At 33.4% G+C, this 16,145-nt stretch overlaps 1 protein-coding gene and 1 long non-coding RNA gene across 3 annotated transcripts; one reads left to right on the top strand and one right to left on the bottom strand.

Moving 5' to 3' along the window:
* Positions 1 to 292: 292 nt before the first annotated feature.
* On the bottom strand, positions 293 to 1,770 carry LOC148615526 (uncharacterized). Of its 2 annotated transcripts, none has more exons than XR_015922003.1 (3): positions 1,684 to 1,770; positions 1,162 to 1,278; positions 293 to 388 (listed from the first exon to the last, which is right to left on the bottom strand). It is a non-coding gene; the product is annotated as an uncharacterized LOC148615526 (long non-coding RNA). The 2 variants fall into 2 exon arrangements; XR_015922004.1 differs by lacking the exon at positions 1,684 to 1,770 and adding an exon at positions 1,529 to 1,677.
* A 9,737-nt stretch (positions 1,771 to 11,507) lies between these two features.
* Positions 11,508 to 15,652, top strand: LOC148615525 (protein SYS1 homolog). Its single transcript, XM_088581816.1, has 3 exons — positions 11,508 to 11,812; positions 14,519 to 14,586; positions 15,355 to 15,652. The coding sequence occupies exons 1-3, from the start codon at positions 11,618 to 11,620 to the stop codon at positions 15,590 to 15,592; spliced, it is 501 nt and encodes a 166-aa protein (XP_088437942.1). The 5' UTR covers positions 11,508 to 11,617; the 3' UTR covers positions 15,593 to 15,652.
* Positions 15,653 to 16,145: the final 493 nt, after the last annotated feature.

The following is a 16,145-nucleotide window of genomic DNA, read 5'->3' as shown; positions in this document are numbered from 1 at the left end:
TAACATGAACGTGCTATTGTCTCATGAAATTGTATGTATCGATACAATGATTGGTGTCAATGGTTTTCCTAAAAGTTCTTCAAGACCTGAAGATTTAAAAATAAAACATAAAGTCGACTTGATTATTTTCCTTTTACAATAAACTCTTGTAGTTTTTAAAAAGATTTGTTTATGTTTGCTTTAAAATAAGTCTCATGATTACACCAAGATTCATATCACAGGGTCTGTCAATTAATACTTGTCGTGTCTAATATAGTCATTGACCGGGCTAAAATTCATTCATAAAAATATATTTAACTTCTATATTTATTCAGATCTAAAACTTTATTACAAATATGTCCACAGGAAGGCGAATTTACTCCAATATTTATCTTCCTCCACATATGACCTGAAACACAGAAAATAAGTTTAGTCGAGAAAGACTCAGAAAATTTAAGAAATACCTTAACGAACAGACACGCAAGAAGCATCAATCGGCATCATGAAAATCAGTTCATATAACTATCCATTAATACAGATACTCATCGTGTATTTTTCTTCGTCGACCAGTTGGAGTTATTCACAATACTTTTTAAATTCAATGTGAACACATCAAATGGTATTATGCAATATTTTGAAATGCAAAATTATTAGTAGTACTATAATACATGATTTGACACTTAAAACATTTCATTTAAAATCAAAAATATATATATTATCCAACTAAATGTAAATAATATAAATATCATGATTTTTACATTAATTGTTCAAAGTAATTCATTAACGACAACTAAGACAGACAACTCTATCTGAGCTGAAGGCGTTAATTGCCATAAACAAAGGGGGATAATTTGTAAACAAACACAAAATATATTGATCTTTACTGTTGGTTTTAAAACGACCAAATTTAGTCGTAACACATTTCTATATATTGCCACCCACGAAAGTGAAATTATACGAAGATATTCAATGTTATTTTGAAATTTCTTTTCCGACAAAATTTGTCGTTGGAACTCTCCGTTACTCTCCATTATTACCACAAGTTCAACTGTTGATTTCGGATATATACTTCCTTGCACACCCATAAAAAAATAGATAGTCAAAATCTGTAATCACATAAAAATTTCCTTTCCTAAAACGAGCCTGATCTATGCATTTAATTAAGAGAAATCATACTTTTACCTCGCAATTCTACACCCACTTGGCGGATCCGCTATCTTGGTATCCTGGGTTGCACAACCCTGCTGGTACCAGTATCGTATTGCACATCCCTGAGCGGGTGTACGTCAAACATGGATGCTATAAAAATATAGTGCATTTTCTTTTTGCCTCTCTACAAACTAATGTTTTGTCAAAAACAATGACTTACAAAATAGAGCAAACATCACACTGTAAGATGAAGAACTTTTTTAAAAGAAAATCTAACATAATATCATAAAAATGTTCCACTGAAAAGGTTAGTTTGTTGAGTGCAAAACGAAAGTGAAAGTAGGGAAAATGGCTATTTATAGTTCAAAACTTCTTTTCTGTCCAATCTTCGTGGACTCACCCTATTTTCTTTGCTGGAAATTATTTTTTCACATGTCCTTAGAAATGCTACATAAGTGAAAGTTTTATTGAATCAATTTACATATTTTTTTTTAAATCCTAAAAATATGCACTTCACTATAGAAGTATATGGGAAAATTAATACGATACTGAGACCTGCTAAGGTAAAATAAATCTTCAGTGTCAAACAAATGCTTGAATATAAAATCCAGAGTGAACTCCGAATGAAATAATATTGTAACCAAAGTCTCGTCTACAAACAACATCACACACAAACGTACCCTATTGAAAAAATCTCTAAAACAGACTCATGCAGGCCTTTCAGTCTAGCTAACAAAAAATACATGTTCACAGTTTAGGGAATATAGTAATCCCGTCTGTTTGTCCGTCCGTGCATATTTCTTGTATAATGGGTTAGCCCTATCCAGTGGTCAAAATATTAAGCCTCCGATATAAAATCAATCAAAGCACCGAAGGTGCTGAAACTCGGAAGTCGCTTGGCGTGCAACCTGCAAGATAGGTTCCCGATGTTTATTTTTTTAAGCAATGTGCTAGAGTGCCGGTCATGACATTGACTAAGGTTTGAGTATGTTTTGGTATTGAACCCATATTTCCCTTACAACCTGCAGCAAAACAAAACAAAGATGTACACAAATATCGTGAAAATAAGATTACTACATTTGTTTACGTTCTTGAGACCTTAAACTTGAAAAAAGGCAGTTGATGATGTTGATTGTGACGCTTCTTGATAAAATGATTTTGATTATAATACCATTCACGAGGAATAGCTAAAATCCAACACCACCAAAAGAGAGATAACCCCAATTCAATTGTATTGGCTTTAGACTATCTTCTTTGAAATTACTACGTGGCGAAGCGCAAAAAATAGTTTGGCGTCTCGATTTACCAGTTCGACAATATTTAGCTGAAAATGAGTACTTAAAATGTTTGAAATATCATTTAATTGGAATATCGGTGAAATATTTAAAGTTTAAAAGAGAATCACGCATTAATTTGAAGACAGCATTTCCGTCCGTGACGCTATCTGCCAGAAACCCTTTTGTCATTCTTATACTTACAATACTCAAGCCACTGACGTAACTTCCGAGTAAAAACTTAGATTGCGCATGCTTGTGGAATGGCTGTAGTATTTTTTTTTTGAGAACAGACTTTTGGTAAATAATGAGTATTTAAAGTGCTTTTTGACATAGTTTTCGCATACATGTAGTCTGAAATATTCCACCTTGAAGTAATAAGTTGCAGGTTGAAAAAGATGTTTACCAAGGAGAATAAATATATTATACGACTGTGTGAGTAGAACTCAGAACTCAGCTCAAATTGTTTGTTTATATCTTCGGTCAACTATCCACAATAATCAATCAATAACGAAATACATATGTAGAATCAGAAACACAGCACTCCTGATTTTTCTCGCGTACGCAGAAATAGTAAACCTTCCCCTCCTGAGCGTGATTATAAAAACAAAATACAATGTCGTCGCCGGTGTATACTAAGGGTGCAACGTCTGGTTTCCCCTCTCCACAACCCACAACATTTGCACCACAGTCTGAAGATCTGACATCAACTGTCACACAATTGAGAACTGCTCTTAAAGAAGAATTTAATCAAACAATCAGTGTTATCATAAAAGAAGAAATAGATTCGTGCGTTAAAGAGGTCATAATGCCTCTACAACAACAAATAGATTCACTTAAAAATGAAAATTCTAAACTTAAGACAGACGTAGATGCATTAGAACAATATACCGCCTTGAACTGGTGTGCTTAAGTGGAATTAAAGAAACGGTAGGAGAAAACAGTCTGAAGGACGGCGACATTTTTCGCTCGCACAGAGTTGGCAAGACTATACGTCTTCCAGAAGGTACTGTTAGGCCACAACAAATTATTGTACGTCTCAGAGACCCTATCACAAAACATGGGATCCTGAAAGCAAGTAAGTATCTCAAAGACGGCGAACTTTACAGCCACGTGACAATAAATGAAGATCTAACTAAAACACGCAATTCGTTAGCATACAGGGATAGGCAACGTAAGAACAAACACATCATCTCACAGACATGGACTGAAGATGGACAAATATTTATGAAGGATAAAAGAGACCATAAAACTGCTATTACAACGGACTTTGCTTTGAAAAAGTGCATTGCTGACAATTTCGCATCTGCCACCAACATTGTTTATCCACCCCATAATGCTGATGAAATTGCTAGCCCGACAAGACCTAAATCGTACGCAGATGCTGTGGCTCCAACTTCATAAACTATTTATTATTAAAGAATTATAGTTAAGTTACATGTTACGTGTATTCAGTCAAGTTACATGTCATGTATACTTGTTCTGTATGTTTTCTACGTACCCTTCTTGTCCGATCATTTGTACACTGATATAACTCATTACATTATATTATTGTTTCGATTGAAATGCCTTCAACTTCGGCATTATGCAATGGTCCATCTTCAGTTCAGCTCTTTCAAATTTGTCATTTTAAAATTGTAATTTATTCCGAATTTACTATAATTTAAAACGCCCATTTTACGCCAATTATTTCGTAGTAAAATCAACCAGTCAAGCGTACCTTGACCTTGAACCAATTACCGCATGAATAACAGATTTCAGTTTAGAAGGAACACGTGATATTTTTTATAGGCAACTCTGTTTTCTAAATATAAGGGAGAATTCTTTTTTTCTTCTGGTTAACTATTAATTACAACGTCTCATCGTGATTAAATGTATGTTGAAATCTCTGTATCTTATCACATAATCATGTTTCATTGCACATTATATTTAGCTATTCCTTTTGTCAATTTTGTATATATGTTGTCTTACTTATCTCACTTATATTTTCACTCGCCTTTTTTGTATGAGATGCGTCTGTCTTATGACTTTGGAAACTGTCATGAATATCTTATTCTGAACTTAATTATTTCATTGTGGTTTCATACAGATCTAACAACTTTAGTCATGCAAAAATTACTTTTCGCAAACACAATGCCTAAAGATTTTTACCAAGATAATACACGTGATAATGTACACCCAAACAGTGCATATATAAACTGCATATATGTGTTGTTATAGAATTTTTACTAATAATGTCTGGTATTGAGAAAAATCCTGGTCCATCAAATAATAATACCAGTTTGTTATCCGAAACTGACTCATATTTTGTATCCTCTAGTTTATATGAAACATTTTCTACATGTATATCATTTGTTCACTTGAATGTACAGAGTTTACTACCTTAACTTGATATGGTATATTCTGAATATAATGGGTTTGACATTTTATCATTTACTGAAACATGGTTAAAGTGCAATAACTCAGACGACTCTATAGAACTTCTGAATTATCAAAAACCTTTCAGAAGGGACAGAGGTCCTGAAAAAATGGGGGAGGGATTGTTGTTTATGTTCCGGATAATATATATGCAAAGATGAGATCTGATTTAGAGTTTAATATCCTTGAAGTATTATGGTTAGAGCTAAAGATTAATGGTAAAAAGGCGTTATATGGTACATTTTATATACCCCCAGGGAGTAACGCTGATACTTGGAACAAAGTTGATGATTCTATAGAGTCGGCTGTGAACGAATTTAACTATGACGGTATCATTGTAACAGGTGACTTTAATGACAATCAATTTATGAATAACCCAAAAACGAAAAATATCTGTACGAAATATAGTTTGCACCAATTGGTAGAAAAACCTACTAATTTTACTGAGCATTCATCATCCCTGATTGATCTTATAATTACTGACAACCCCTCTTTCATCCCATATGTTAGTGTTGGTCCCCATCTCCTCGACCAGTTACGCTACCATTGTCCTATCATTGGTTTTATCAATGCCTCAAAACCTACCCAAAAAACTTTCAAGTGTAAAATTTGGCTATTTGATCGAGGAGATTTTGATAGATTCCGAAATACATTAGCAGGAACTAACTGGGACAATATTTTTTATTCAAATGATATTGACAACACTGTTAAAGGTATTTCTACCACTGCAGAAAATACTATCCCAAACAGGATAGTTACCGTTCGAAAGTCTGATCCACCGTGGTTGAATAATAATATTAACAAAACTGACTAGAAAGAAAAAACACCTTTACTCAAAAGCTAAGCGCTCTGGTAGCCCGACTGATTGGAATAAATTCAAACAAGTTAGAAATTTAGTGACATCAAGGGTTAGAGTAGCACGTGATAAGCATCACTCAGATCTTATGAATAAATTGAGTAACACTAACAGTTCATCTCGGTCTTGGTGGAAAATATGTAACCAGTTATCTGGAATTAAACCCTCACATTCTAGTATCCCATCATTACTGGTTGATAATGAATTGATTACAAATGACCTGGACAAGGCAAATCTCTTTAACAACTTCTTTGCCCTACAATCAATTCTAGATACAACAGATGCTGAACTTCCCCCTCGTACCGGTTCTGAAGAACAACTCGGTGAATGTGTTCTTAATGACAGTGAGGTAGAAGATGTGCTAAAAATCTTGGATACAAATAAAGCATTAGGTCCTGATTTGATAAACCCCCGCTTGTTAAAAGAAGCAGCTTCTGTATTAAAGTTTCCATTATGCAAACTTTTTAACTTGTCACTTTCAACTTCTGTCTTCCCAACTGAATGGAAGAAAGCAAATGTAACGCCTATTTTTAAGAATAATAACCCTGTGAAGTGAAAAATTATAGTCCAATTTCATTATTATGCATTCTTTCTAAATGCTTTGAAAGATGTGTCTATAAACACGTCCATAATTTTCTGTTGGAAAACAAGATAATCACTTTAAGTCAGTCTGGGTTTACAAGGACGATTCAGCTGTAAATCAATTAGTTTTTCGAATGATAGTGGTCGAGCTCTTGATAGTGGTCAAGAAATAAGAGTCGTATTTTGTGATATAAGTAAAGCATTCGACCGTGTTTGGCATGCTGGACTCTTATTTAAAATAGACAAATACGGAATTACGGGAACGCTGCTACATTGGTTTAAAAATTATTTGTCGGGGATGGTTCAAAGGGTTGTCTTGTATGGAAGTAACTCAGATTGGAGACAAATTAAAGCGGGTGTTCCGCAAGGCTCCATTCTGAGACTGTACTATTTATCAACGATATAGTATCTGACACTGGTACGTCGATCAATGTCTTCCCAGATGACACTAGTATATACGTCATTGTAGATACTCCTGAAAATGCTGCGGGAATCTTGAACTGTGATCTAGAAAAGATACACCGTTGGTCTTGTCGGTGGCTAGTAAAATTTAATCCACAAAAAACTGAATCAATGATTGTCTCACGTAAGTCAGTAAAGCCATTACACCCACCTTTGCTGATGAATGGCCAGGACCTTCAGGAAGTTGAATCCCATAAATATCTTGGTATCATTTTTTTTCAAATAATGGTTCTTGTCATGACCACATTGACTATATAGTTAAAAAAGCTTATAGTAGGATTAATATTTTACGAAAGATGCGTTTCATTCTTGACAGAATCACCTTAGAGAAAATGTATTTTTCATTTATTCGGCCAATTTTAGAATATGGTAATGTTATTTGTGACAATTAGACGATGTTCTTAGTTAACAAGGTAGAAAATGTTCAGATAGAAGCTATGCGAATTGGGCCGGGAGGTACTAAATTAACATCTATCAATAAACTGTATAAGGAAACGGGATGGGAAAAACTTTCAGACAGAAGGGAAAAACATAGACTCATATTATTATATAAGATTATCAACAAGGAAACTCCAGAGTATTTGCAATCGTTAATTCCAAACTCGGTTGATTCCTTGCATGGACATTATACTAGACAATCACAAAATCTTTTAGAAATTCGCACGAGAACTAACTTCTATTCTGAATACTTTCTGCCAGCAACAAACTTCCTCAGAATACCAGGAGTTCTAGTTCTACTAACATTTTTAGAAATAAGATTAAGGAACATTTGGTAAAATGTCCGAATCTTTACTTTATTGGTACACGACTAGGGCAAATATTACATGCCAGACTGCGAATGAACGGTGCTTCACTCAACGAACATCTGTTTAGTCGTAACCTTGTTAATTCCCCAAATTGCGCCTGTGGTCATGTCGAATCAACTTCCCATTTTTTGCTCTTTGTCCCAAATATACTTTATTACGAAACGAAATCATATTTTCTATGGCACTTAATGTACCTATTACTGTAAATGTATTGTTGTATGGCTCAAATATTCTAAATGCTGAACAAAATGTAGAAGTTTTTCTTAAAGTTCAGAAATTTATTATCAAAAGTAAAAGGTTTATGAATGCATGACTTTCATGTACTGCATCTCTACACCAATTTTGTAATTCCATTTTTTTTCTATTCGTTGGTCTTATTTACTAGTCAATTATGAAAATCATTCCACATGCATCTTATTTATAAGAATATTCTTGCAAGTTTACTCTTAAGGACACGGAACTTTGTATAAACTATCTAGCTTCTTTCCGAATCCTACCATGAGCTTGTATGTAAATGTGTATACTGTATTTGCTTGTGCTTATATTTGAATAATTCAAAAACAATTACTCCATTTTTTTTATGATACACACACTTGTAAATCATAAAACATTTTAAATACGTTTATGTTCGGAGAACATAATATAACCAAAATAACACATATAAAGTAACAAAAGTAAATGAGTAACTCAGACTCCACTAAAAACTTGGAGTATGGACCAGGTACACCGGTAGGGTAAGCATCCCCTGCTTTTCTAGAAACACCGAGTTGCTCATAAAAGTCAAGTACATGGTAGACGAAAGAGGAAAGGAAAGCTGTGACACATTGAACAAATCAGTTTTCATGGTGCAGATGGATACACCATCACGATCCACGAGTTCGCGATGACAACCATAAATCTTCTGTAGTGATGACTTCAATCTTGTAGCAGCATAACCCTGTTCCAAAAGCCTAATTGTAATAAGTTTGTAATAAGTCTAGCGATATAAAATGTCTGCGTAGTTATGGCAAGCTCTGGCATAACGTATGAGTCGTGATATGAAAACTCAATACGCAGCTGTCGAATGGATGAAAGGAAAGTTGAAAATACGGAATGAACAGTCATGAGTAGTTTCCCTTTACCTTCGATCTCTAAGTGTAGGTCAAGATATGAGGCTGACTTCACAGTGTCTGTAGTACGTATATCCTTCATCTCAAGTTCTTTGGGGTAGATGCGATGTATCAAATCCTCGGAACTAGGATCTTTTAACGATAATTCGTCATGTATATAGCGGAAACAGAAATTAAAGGATCTAGCTAAACGATGTTCCTTCTTTTGGATCAGATCAGCTATAAAGTCAGTCTCATTAGCGTGAAAGAATGGGTCAGCGAAAACAGGAGCAAAATTTGTTCCCATTGGAATGCCTACAATTTGTTAAAAAAAACGTCCACCACACTGGACAAAAAATGTCGATAAAAAATTCCAGCATTTTGAAAACATCTTCGGTATATTTGGAAGATGATTTGGAATCATTTTTTACTAGTTTCTAGAAAAAACAGAGGACGCTTACCCTACCGGTGCACCTGATCCATGCTCCCAGTTTTTTGTGGAGTCCGAGTTACTCATTTACTTTTGTTACTTTGTATGTATTATTTCAGTTACTTTATATTCTTTGTTGTGTATGTCTGTTGTCCATGCCTGGTCTTTGTCTACGGATTACATTCTTTTGATTTCCGCTAGAACCTTGGTTCCCTTGATTACACTTTTACAAAGTATGAAGAATCTGTGCCAAGAACTACATATTTGTATCTATGTGCACTGTCTTTTTTGTTTTGAGTAACAACGATGTATAATGTTTTTGAGTAAGGTGAAATTGACAAAAAATGGCAAATAATGTGCTAGCACTCCATATTTTCTGAGGAACTCCGGCTGGCACCCCTCCTTTTCAAAGTGTCTGGATCGGCCCCTGTGACATCAAAAAGGTAGAAAACAATTTTAAAGGTCGTCTACTAAATACAGTTATGGTGCCTCTGCTGGACAACGTTAGTCAGCTATTTTATGCAGTAGTTCTCTACTGTAACTTTATGCCTATTTTTTTAATGTTTACTGATTGACGAAAAACTCGCATTCTGACTAGAACAAAATTTGTTAAGTGTGTTATCGCTGTTTAAGTATTCGAGTTGACCAATACATCACACCTTCACGGGCTGTTGTGGTAGACATGTTATCTTCTTTTGCATGTCACGATTTGAAAAAAAGAAGACGTAATATCATCTTACAGATTGATATGCACCTTTTGCATTGTTTTTTTTTCACTATATTGTAAAAAGTTTTGTTATTTTCGAAATTATATGGCCTATACATGCAAACAATCAAAGAAAGACGATCGAGATTAAGGCACTGACCATATTTATACTTAGGGGGCTGTATTGGGATTACTAGTATTTTGAAAAAAATAAAGTTATTCCCAATTTGAGCTCAATTTATTTTTTACTCAGCCATGGACAGAAAAAAATATGACTCATTATTCCCCCCCCCAAATGTTTTTACTCGAGTTGCTGCTGAAAAAATCCCAACTTAACATTAAACCCCAGTCTCCTTCTTTGAGAAGTAAATGGTCTGTTCCTAACGAGATACATTATTGGGACATGATGTTCATAATCCAGGACCAAGCAGATAAGACACAGAACCATTAAATAACACAAATTGACTAAAAGAACATAAATAGAAACTAAAGAATAAACTAGCTATATTTTTTACACACAATGTAACAGGATGCTCCCCAGCTCCCCCATTGTTACATGAGCATTTTAAATATAACTTTGTACGCCTCTATAATTTAATTTTATAAGTAACACGCTTTCTGATTGGATAAAAAATTGTGTCCATCATCTCATACTTTGTGTATGATTGTGACGTCATCAACCTTTTTTCAATGGTTTACTCATTGAATTTTGATACTAAAATCAAAATATAAGGAAGGACTGTTACATTTTTCGCTCTATTTGAATTAACCTAAATACCCGTGAAGCACACTTGAAAATAAACCGCTACACAGGTTATTTAGTGTGCACCACGTGATTGAGGTTATTGTATTCTTAGGACGAAAAAAAATAACAGTCATCCCTTAAACGATTATATTTTTTTTTTACTTTTCGACCGGCGGCTAACTTGAAATGGCGGTCATTTTATAAATTTCAATATGGCCAAAGCAACCCGGGCTACAATAAAAATTGTAAGTAAGGACCAGACAACGGCAGAGAAAGCATTCTCTTTTTTATCGAACAACTATCGATAATAAATCAGGTCAGAAATCGTTCTGAAAAAAATTCAGGACACAAATTTTGATCTTTGTCCCCCTTTACCCCTTAGAAATCAACTGATTACTCCCTCAAAAAGTCACATTATGACCGACACACTTACGTATGTACAGTGAGTTGAAAGGAGTGGAAAAATCTCTAAAGCGCGCGGGCATAAATATTTATTTGCAATATTTATTTGTTTTACTGATGGAAAAGTGGACCGTATTTCGATAGTCCGAATTTCCTCTTACCCTACAACTCTCCTCTGTTTTATTTGGATATTGAACCCGACATATCAATATCAAAAAAAGAGGAGGGTTGCAGCTTGGGTCAGAGGAAAATCGGACTAGTATTTCGACACCACAAGAAATATCACAAAAGAGGATAAATATATATTCAATCGTTATGTGTTGGAACAAGGAGTGCACATTAGATAAGAGACATATAGTTAATTACACTTTTTAATTACAGGTCTGTGATTAGATATATTAAGTTTGTCCTAGGACTAATAAAACAACATTAGTAATATTTAATTCCAGGTTTGTCCATTCCAATAATTGTATTTGTATCAATTTTTTTTCAATTTCTATGAGATTGTTTGAACTCCAAGAAAACATAAAATGCGTTTTTGTTTGTATTTTCCGGAAAAAGTTCTTGTCCATATTTCCGGAAAACATAAATAATTTACAAAATCGTTCAAACGCACAAATGACGTGACCACATCGACGAAAATGAAAACTTGACAAATCCGTTTTATTAAGTGTTAATCTTTTCAATTGCTAATGTTTGACCCGATTTTGAACTTGTGTGATGTTGAGGCTGTTGCGGAACGGCTTAACTAAAATGCCAGGCCAGTTTAGAAGTTTCATTTGGGACCCAAGACTTATAATATCTCAAATAGTAGCTCTACAATGTCAATTTTACGTTACCTACACAGTTTTTATCTATTTACTCGACATTGCAGGTCGATTTGACGCATCTTTAGAGCAAATTTTCACTCAGATAGTAAGTTTATTTGTCTTTTTATAAATGGAGGTCTAAATATCACAAGTATGGCTACAGTACCAGTGATTTAACACTTTGAGAATGTGTCATTTTTATTTTAATGATCTTCATAATTACTATGGGCCATTCTTTGAAATTTTTTGTAAGAAAATGTTATTTAAATGGGACATTTTCAGCTGGAATGTGATAAATGGTGCATAGTCCCTCTAATCCCAATCACTGCAGTACAGTCTAGTCCTGTAAAAATATTTAGTTATGCGACAATAGACCCTTTTGTGCTAATGTTGGGGTAGTCAATGAGCATTTTCAATATACACTTCCGCGAGGAAAATTCTTTTGTTTTACCCAAGTCCTACCTTGCGGAAGTGTATATTGAGCATGCTCACCAACTTACCACAAAAGAGTCTTATTTTTATTTGTTTTGCTTACAATGTACTTGTTTCTGTCAGTAATGGGGCTTTACTATCCACATGTATCCCAGAAAAAAATAGAATTTTTTTAGAAACATCATGCAACCATGAACTTTTATGTGATAGGTCTTGTACAGTCTTGTGTTTTGTAAGGTTCTTCTGAAGTCAAAATTTAGGACATGTGTTCTTACTGAGATGTTTTTCAAACTATTTTAGTCACACTTAAAATAACTCTGAAATGTGTTCCTTGTGTCTTATTATTTCATTAATTTATACTTTCTGCACTTCTAGTAAGGATTATTTGGGTAAAATGACAGGTCACTCAATGAAGAGCTAGGGAGGAATTCACTCGATAAATCATTGTTGATAGATTTTAAGTAGAAAATCAATTTCAAAAGCCGAACAATGCGCTTACTTTCTACGAAAGAAAATTAATGTCCGATATGATCTTTTTGGAAGTACCCCGTACAACAAGGTTTTAGACAAATGTTTTGTTATAAAATATCTTTATTTTTTAACCAGTTTTTGTCCAGTAGAGCTGTGTAACTCTGGAAAAATTCCAGATTTCGCAATTTGGAATAATGTCCATAACATTCATCGTATAAACATATTGAAAGAGGAAGTATTTTATAACATTTATTATTCCAAGCAATTCAAAATCAACAGCAAATTTCTTAAATAAACCTACAGCTGTCTAAGTCAAGATTTTTAGTACAACAGTCATATGTTCTTTAAGAAGAATACATTCTGCAGTGCATGATACGTGTAGCAGTGCAGCAAAAAATTTGCAGACATATGCAATGTAATGTTATAGCGCAGTTGTCATCATTGTCTTGGGACATTTCATTTCCGTGTGATAACTTTAGTTGTGGTTGACCAGTTGTTCTGGAATTGTGATATGAATTTACTTACCACTATAGGAAGGTTCCTATTTAATTTGGACTTTGTTTCCCTTACCATTTTAGAAAAAAGGGTGAAAATAGGTGGTTTTTTTTATTTTTTTATTACATGTATTAAAATCTATGTAGAATGATTGTTTTTTTTTCTGTTTTAATTCTTTTTTTATTGTGTTCCTAATTTAATTCCTAATTCCTAATTTGGTAAACAAATTTATCAGCTGATTTCATGTATTATGGACTGTTTTCAAGTTATAGGGGTTAAAACTTTGTCAATGCCCAAAAAATTCAACTTTTTTATTTATGGTCCAATTTAGAAATTTTTTTTTCTGCCTTCTTCAATCAGATTTCAGATACCGGGTATCTTTTATGGTTTTCGAAATTATAAGGGGTCAAATGGCCACACCTGAAAATTTTATATAATTTTTATCTGAATTAGGATATTTTTTTATTGGATTCCTCATAAAAATCCCTGCTTGCTTGTTATATTCAGATTTCAGATATTTCTTTCGGTTTTGCAGTTATAAGGGGTCAAAGGTGCTTCACCCAAAAAAATAGACTTTTTAATATTTGGACAGATTTCAAAGTTTTTTCATTGGATTTCTCACAAAAAATCCCTGCCTGCTTCTTACAGTTTTCAAGTAATAAGGGATTAAAAGGGCCACACCCGAAAAGAGTCAATTTTTTTGTTGTTGGTCCAATTTTAAAATTTTTTTTTCATTCCTCATAAATATTCCTGCCTGCACTTTTCAATCAGATTTCAGATATATCTTACAGTATTCAAAATTGTAAGGGTTCAAATGGCCACACCTGAAATTTTTTTAAATATTTTTTATCCTAATTAGGAACTTATTTTTATTGGATTCCTCGTAAAGTTCCCTGCCTGCTTGTAATAATCAGATTTCAGATATCTCTTACGGTGTTTGTGTTATAAGGGGTCAAGGGAGCCACACCCACTAAAATAGACTTTTTTATTTTTGGTCTGATTTCAAAATTTTTTTAATTGGATTCCTTATAAATATCCCAGCCTGCATTTTTCAATCATATTTCAGATATTTCTATGGTTTTCTAGTTATAAGGGGTCAAAGGGGCCATATCGAATAAATCCACATTTTATTTTTGATCTGATTTTGAACATTTTTAATTGTAAGTCCATATGCTTTTGTGTGTCTAAGCTTATATTTTGTCCACACTTACCCCAACTGTTCAGGTATCAACCACTGCGGTTGTATCATGCTGCACTATGCGAAGCTTCTGATTTACACATGTATGACATTGAAGTTGACCATTGTAGGAATTAATTGAAAACAATTTTTTTTTTAAATCTTACAATTTAGATTATACATGGTTATCACAGAAGTGGTTTGTCAATGAATACTCTGATCTTTTAATTCTTGCAGGATTTAGATCTCTTTGAAGACTCAGGCAGGGTAAATGTCATAGGGTTTTTTCTCAACAGTTTAACCAGGTATGTCAAAAAAATATTCTAGTTGTAGATATATCTATGACACAATAAGCAACAATAATTTAAGATTTTTCTACAAAGAAATAATTCACAGAAAGACACTGTATATTGATACTTAACACTTAGGAACACATACTTCATCAGCTTATATAAAATTATACTAGAAACAAATACCCACCACAGCTTATAAAAGGTTAACACTTAGGAACCAATACCCCATCACAGTTGAGATAAGGTTAACACTTAGGAACCAATACTCCATCACAGCTGAGATAAGATTAACACTTAGGAACCAATACTCCATCACAGTTGAGATAAGGTTAACACTTAGGAACCAGTACCCCATCACAGATGAGATAAGGTTAACACTTAGGAACCAATACTATGGAAGTCTATTTCTGTCATCGTGATAAATAAAAGTCACAAAAAATTATCTTGAAAAGTCATGATAATTTGGGTATTTTGTTGACATAAATGACAATTTTATCTCAAAAAGTCCTAAGCACCTGTAATTGTGCAATTACTGTAAGGGTATTCAATTTCATGGATTCTTACAAAAATACATATCTGCAGGCATTAACTTCTGCATTTAGAAAAATAATAATTGCTTCCCAGTGTAAAAAAAAAATCTTTTCTTAAAGTGTTATTTTTGTGCTTATTTGACCATTACAAAAACTAGTTACTTGGAATTTCAACATTGCAAAATTTGTTGACATTATAAAAATAAAATAATACAATTGGCATCAAAATACTAACTAGTTTTGTTTTTAGTGCTGTAGGGCTGTGGTACATTGTAAAGAGGACGAAACTGTGCTTAGACTTTGCAATCACAACTCATTTTGTTCATCTTGTTTGCTGCTGGATATACAGTGGACATTTTCCTCAGACTACATCATGGTGGGTGATTAATGTCATAGGCATTGCTATAATGACAGTCATGGGCGAATTCTTATGCATGAAAAGTGAAATGAAAGCAATTCCATTGATGGGGCCTAAAACTGATTTGTAAATTGTGTAGTAAAAATGTTATTTATTTGCTCTTTTTGTAATAAAATCAAAAAGAAAATTGTTTTTATTTCTTTTTATATCTGGAACAGTATTTTGCAGGAAATTAAAATCACATGCATACTTTTGTAGACAATATACCTCAGTCATACACATACATGTACATGTGATAAATATTTATAAGGGCCAGAAAATACTGGCAAACCTGAAGGATTCAAAAATCATTAAAAACAAATGGTAAAATTCATTTTTAGTACACATAATTTGAAGTCCAATTTTTTTTTGGACAAATTGTAATTATCAAGTTGTAATTATAATTACTCCATGGGAACATAGGATACAGATTGTGTTTTTAATTAAGTCAGACTTAATTTATTGATGACTTTTTGATTAAGTAAATAAACACAACCAGTAGTAATTGCTATTATGAAAGGTTATTTGTAGAAAAAGGTGGACAGGTGTTTAATGAAAAGGTATAGTGATATGACAAGGTTTTAGTCTTTCTGGGATAAGATGTATGCTTTATGTTAAGATATTAAGAAGTTGGGCTATGGATA

The sequence above is a fragment of the Perna viridis genome, chromosome 5 (assembly GCF_037379345.1).
Source record: "Perna viridis isolate PV_CMFRI_1.1 ecotype Kerala chromosome 5, ASM3737934v1, whole genome shotgun sequence".
In the NCBI taxonomy this organism is placed as follows: Eukaryota; Metazoa; Mollusca; class Bivalvia; order Mytilida; family Mytilidae; genus Perna; species Perna viridis.
Note: the sequence above shows the minus strand (reverse complement) of the source record. Positions and strands in the feature narration are given on the sequence as shown.

Coding starts and splice junctions, on each gene's coding strand:
- LOC148615525 (XM_088581816.1), top strand. CDS start 11,618: ATGTTGAGGCTGTTGCGGAACGGCTTAACTAAAATGCCAGGCCAGTTT. Junction 11,813..14,518: donor AGCAAATTTTCACTCAGATA/GTAAGTTTATTT, acceptor TAATTCTTGCAG/GATTTAGATCTCTTTGAAGA. Junction 14,587..15,354: donor TTTCTCAACAGTTTAACCAG/GTATGTCAAAAA, acceptor TTTTGTTTTTAG/TGCTGTAGGGCTGTGGTACA.